This window comes from Bombina bombina, chromosome 9 (assembly GCF_027579735.1).
Source record: "Bombina bombina isolate aBomBom1 chromosome 9, aBomBom1.pri, whole genome shotgun sequence".
Lineage (NCBI taxonomy): Eukaryota > Metazoa > Chordata > Amphibia > Anura > Bombinatoridae > Bombina > Bombina bombina.
The window spans coordinates 5209139-5215138 of record NC_069507.1 but is presented as its reverse complement, the minus strand read 5'-3'; the positions used below and the strand labels follow the sequence as shown (position 1 = coordinate 5215138).

Genomic DNA, 6000 nt, shown 5'->3' with positions numbered 1-6000 from the left:
TCTATATATGTTACACTGTAATATCCTGTATTCAGTCTCATGAGCAGGTCTGTCATATACTGATCTATATACATGTTACACTGTAATATCCTGTATTCAGTCTCATGTGCAGGTCTGTCATATGCTGATCTATATACATGTTACACTGTAATATCCTGTATTCAGTCTCATGAGCAGGTCTGTCATATACTGATCTATATACATGTTACACTGTAATATCCTGTATTCAGTCTCATGTGCAGGTCTGTCATACGCTAATCTATATACGTTACACTGTAATATCCTGTATTCAGTCTCATGTGCAGGTCTGTCATATGCTGATGGATTTGCAATTGGTTTGAAATCCCCATATTGCACTGAGCGGGGAAATTTTGATTGGTAAAAGGGAACCTCTTGGTTTGGTTTTGTTTCAATGAACAGTTTGTTGACAGCCATGTTTGAGCAAGATTTCTTTCTATGTTCTCCAGTCTAGACAGTCATGTGTGAGCGAGGATTCTCTCTATGTTCTCTAGACAGCCATGTGTGAGCGAGGATTCTCTCTATGTTCTCTAGACAGTCATGTGTGAGCGAGGATTCTCTCTATGTTCTCTAGACAGTCATGTGTGAGCGAGGATTCTCTCTATGTTCTCTAGACAGCCATGTGTGAGAAAGGTTTCTCTTTATGTTCCCTAACATTCATGTGTGTTTGAGGATTTTCTCTATGTTCTCTAGACAGCCATGTGTGAGCAACATATCTCCGACTATTATTTCTCTCTATGTACTCTAGACAGCCATGTCTAAATGAGATTTTCCTCTATGTTCTCTAGACAGCCATGTGTGAGCAATGTTTCCCTCTATGTTCTCTAGACAGCAGTGTGTTCGCAAGGATTCTCTCTATGTTCGTTAGACAGCCATGTCTTAATGAGATTTCCCTCTATGTTCTCTAGAACAGCCATGTGTGAGCGAGGATTCTCTCTATGTTTTCTAGACAGCAGTGTGTGAGCAAGGATTCTCTCTATGTTCTCTAGACAGCCATGTCTTATAGATTTCCCTCTATGTTCTCTAGACAGCCATGTGTGAGCAAGGTTTCTCTCTATGTTCTTTAGACAGCCATGTGTGAGCGAGGATTCTCTCTATGTTCTCTAGACAGCCATGTGTGAGCAAGGTTTCTCTCTATGTTCTTTAGACAGCCATGTGTGAGCGAGGATTCTCTCTATGTTCTCTAGACAGCCATGTCTTAATGAGATTTCCCTCTATGCTCTTTAGACAGGCATGTCTAAATGAGATTTCCAGTAATCAAGTAATATGTTGTATACAGCGCCTAAAACATTTTTACCCAATATACATTGCATCAGGAAGTGGGTGGCCCCTGATAATTTTGGTGCCCAAACACAACATAGCTTACCATATAAAAGGCCACTTAATGTTACAATCATTACTGTCTTGAAAAAGGCCTTATTTAGGCCGAAACGCGTCGACATTTGGTAAGCATACTTCTATTGGATTATATGATTCTTGTACATCTACACTATGTTTTTTATCTGTTTTTTCTAGGATCATTTAATACATTTTACCCGTTTTCTAAAAGAACCCAGAGCACCACAGGACCTTATTGGAGGAATTATCATCACAGTTTTTTGTTCTTATATGTATAATTTTTATATACATATTTTTGTGTACACATTTTTCTTTCTTTTTTTCACCAAGTCACTCTACTTTTTATCTGGCATTTTTATTTTATATTTTTACAACACCACCATTCACTATTTGGAAGTTCACTTGAATATTACATAATTTTTGAGGATTTATTGACATTATTGACACTGATTTCACTTGTGCTGGACTTTTATTACACTATCTATGGGATATCATTCCCCAATCTGAATCCCTGTTTGGTTTCTCTACAACTTTTTGTTTATTCATCACTGTCTATTCATCATTTTTATCTAATGGTCTGATATTTATACATTGTCTACTGTATACATTGTCCAAGATTTATCTACATCACCTTTATTTTTATTTTTAATTCATTATTGTATTTGTATTTTTAACCTATTCTTATGTGATACATTAAATTCATTTACTATCATCCCATATAGTGAGTGTCCTACATCCTCACTCTACAACACCATACCTCTGCCTTTAGGCGCTGTATACAACATAATACTTGATTCATTTATATTTAGACCAGCTAGGAGGTCTCTGTATACTAGCTTGAGGTATATCCTTGGCACTCGGTCTGAATTACTTTTACCTAAATGAGATTTCCCTCTATGTTCTTTAGACAGCCATGTGTGAGTGAGGTTTCTCTCTATGTTCTCTAGACAGCAGTGTGTGAGCAAGGATTCTCTCTGTTCTTTAGACAGTGATGTATGAGCGAGGATTCTCTCTACATTCTCTAGACAGCCATGTGTGAGAAAGGCTTCTCTTTATGTTCCCTAGACAGTCATGTGTGAGCGAGGATTCTCTCTATGTTCTCTAGACAGCCATGTGTGAGCAAGGATTATCTCTATGTTCTCTAGACAGCCATGTGTGAGCGAGGATTCTCTCTATGTTCTCTAGACAGCCATGTCTTAATGAGATTTCACTCTGTTCTCTAGACAGCCATGTCTTAATGAGATTTCACTCTATGTTCTTTAGACAGCCATGTCTAAATGAGATTACCCTCTATGTTCTTTAGACAGCCATGTGTGAGTGAGGTTTCTCTCTATGTTCTCTAGACAGCAGTGTGTGAGCAAGGATTCTCTCTGTTCTTTAGACAGTGATGTATGAGCGAGGATTCTCTCTACATTCTCTAGACAGCCATGTGTGAGAAAGGGTTCTCTTTATGTTCCCTAGACAGTCATGTGGGAGCGAGGATTCTCTCTATGTTCTCTAGACAGCCATGTGTGAGCAAGGATTATCTCTATGTTCTCTAGACAGCCATGTGTGAGCGAGGATTCTCTCTATGTTCTCTAGACAGCCATGTGTGAGCGAGGATTCTCTCTATGTTCTCTAGACAGTCATGTGTGAGCGAGGATTCTCTCTATGTTCTCTAGACAGCCATGTGTGAGCAAGGATTATCTCTATGTTCTCTAGACAGTCATGTGTGAGCGAGGATTCGCTCTATGTTCTCTAGACAGCCATGTGTGAGCAAGGATTCTCTCTATGTTCTCTAGACAGCCATGTCTTAATGAGATTTTACTCTATGTTCTTTAGACAGCCATGTCTAAATGAGATTTCCCTCTATGTTCTCTAGACAGCCATGTGTGAGCGATGTTTCTCTCTATGTTCTCTAGACAGCAGTGTGTGAGCAAGGATTCTCTCTATTTTCTCTAGACAGCCATGTGTGAGCGAGGGTTCTCTCTATGTTCTCTAGACAGCCATGTGTGAGCGAGGATTCTCTCTATGTTCTCTAGGCAGCAATGTCTAAATGAGATTACCCTCTATGTTCTCTAGACAGCCATGTGTGAGCGAGGATTCTCTCTATGTTCTCTAGGCAGCAATGTCTAAATGAGATTACCCTCTATGTTCTTTAGACAGCCATGTGTGAGCGAGGATTCTTTCTATGTTCTCTAGACAGCCATGTGTGAGCAAGGTTTCTTTTTATGTTCCTTAGACAGCCATGTGTTAGTGAGGTTTCTCTCTATGTTCTCTAGAGAGTCACGTGTGAGCGAGATTCTCTTTATGTTCTCTAGAGAGACATGTGTGAGCGAGATTCTCTCTGTTCTCTAGACAGCCATGTGAGTAGTATTTTCATATAATGATCTTTATTTTCAGGAGTATAAAATCTCTAGTTTTGAGCAGAGACTAATGAATGAGATTGAATTCCGTTTGGAGCGTACCCCTGTTGATGAATCAGATGATGAAGTGGAACATGATGAAATACCGACTGGAAAATGCATTGCGCCCATATTTGATAAAAGACTCAAACATTTCCGTGTTGTTGAAGAAACATCTGTTACCTTTACATGTAGAGTTGTTGGAATACCTATGCCTAAGGTAGGAATGCAATGAGCAAGACAAGGTGCTATAGTATGTATATCAGATTAGTGTGTGTGTGTATAAGAGGGTGGTTGTGTGTGCACATGTGTGTGTGTGTGTGTATAAGAGGGTGTTTGTGTGTGCACATGTGTGTGTGTGTGTGTGTATAAGAGGGTGTTTGTGTGTGCACATGTGTGTGTGTATAAGAGGGTGTTTGTGTGTGCACATTGTCAAGGTATTTAAAATATTATTAGATGATATACACAGCTATACTTATTATTCAATGGATCTGTGGCTATGTACATCAAATAATTAATTTAGTTTCTAAAAGCTGCAAATGGACACTGTATAGAAACCAGTCCCCTCCCTCACTCATCAAATGGATTGGTTGTAGAACAAAGAAATGTTTTCAAAGTAACCTTAGAGAAAACATTTGGTCTAATTATCTTAAGCAATCACTCAAAAAGGAATGACCATGTTTATTTGACTATATGCAGAGTTTTATAGCTTGAGACAGGATGGTTCACAAAGTCATTTAAAAAGAAATTGCTTTCAGGTTTGTCTTTGGAGAGATCATTTAAAAAGGAACACTTTCTTGCTGGGGTGTGAAGCTAAAGGCCCCATCAGATGGTAATTGAACTTTTCTTATGGCTCTAAAACATTTGGTGATCAGAGAGAGGGTCAATCTAAATAGCTGGATTCCTTTTTCAACTAAATTATCTTTCCAAACAAAGATAAGCATAGTGCTGAAATTACAGAAAAACCCCCTTAGTTATTTGGAGTCAATAGTCTGTGTTTTGAATGGAAAATATGCTCAGAAGTCCTCTGAAATTTCTCGCCTAAATCTTTGTGACTTCAAAAGAAAACAATGCTAGCAGACACGTGTGATGACAACACAATGGCTCACTGAATCTCTGACACTTGAAGACATACTGCAGGCATACGGCTGGGGGAAGGGTAACACACACAGTGAAAGTACATGGCTTGCATTATAATTTCAAATTTCACTGTTTAAAACAACTGTATTTAGATTGCAAGTAAAATATACTTCAGCATTGTAGGAAAATATATATTTTAATGGATATGAGACTGTCTATTTATGTGATATTAAATCTAAACACATGAATAGGGGAAATTGTGGACCTAAGAAGCTGTGACAAATGGCATTCATATTAGATAAACATTTGCTGAGATTGATAAACATTGCATATAGATATATGAATGTTAAATCATTTCTAGCAATTATTTCTATTTCTGTTGCAGGCAACAATTGGTCATGGACATCAATTTATATATTCAGAATTTGTTAGAAATGTGAAACATGCTGTATTTGCATGAATGCATTATCAGGATTTTAAATGCTGTCATTCTGAAATAATTAGCAGTATAATTACTTTAATATAATATAATGTTAAAGACACATGATGTTTCATATTAAAATAATCAGAAAAATGATATGATACTACCCCATCTACAATTAATATTGTAATTTATTAATGTAATAAATTAGTATAGGTTTAAAATAATCATTATATGGGATATTTAAAAACCCCGAGCATAGAGAGAGAAAGTAGGTTGCTGCTGGCTAAACTCTGTCTAACCCTGAAGGAAAATAACTGCTACAGTTATTATTAAGCAAACAGCTACTTTTATGCTCCATATGCGGATATCCCCAATTTTGTATTCTGAGGTGAGATTGTTCCTGTTAAGAAATACTGGATATCGATTTGTTTATTTGGTAATGTATCTATAGATATAAAGGTTATTGGTAAGAATATAGTCAATTTGTATTTAATAGATTTAAAGAGAGCAGTTTGTATTTTTTTGATTCAAAAAGTTTTTTATTGGGTTCACAAAGTTACATACATTAACAGTCAAATAAGTCAGATATTAAATAGTGAGTGAGGTCAATAAATATGAGTGTGATACAACATGGATAATATTGTCTGACTCAAGGTTTTAAACATTTTAAAAGTAATAAAAAATATAAAGATAAGTGTTGGTTCATATGTTGTGCATCAAGAAGAAAGAAGAGAAGAGTAATAAGACGAAGAGAGG

At 36.9% G+C, this 6000-nt stretch overlaps 1 protein-coding gene across 3 annotated transcripts in view; it reads left to right on the top strand.

Moving 5' to 3' along the window:
- The window catches only part of MYPN (myopalladin), a 777058-nt gene that overhangs the window by 511727 nt on the left and 259331 nt on the right, over nt 1-6000 (top strand). For 2 of the 3 annotated variants that reach the window (XM_053691846.1, XM_053691845.1), the window contains exon 13: nt 3739-3960. The exons of the other annotated variant lie outside the window; for it this stretch is intronic. In XM_053691846.1, the coding sequence (XP_053547821.1) occupies nt 3739-3960 (222 nt within the window). The remainder of the gene's footprint in view (nt 1-3738; nt 3961-6000) is intronic. 3 annotated transcript variants of the gene reach the window in all.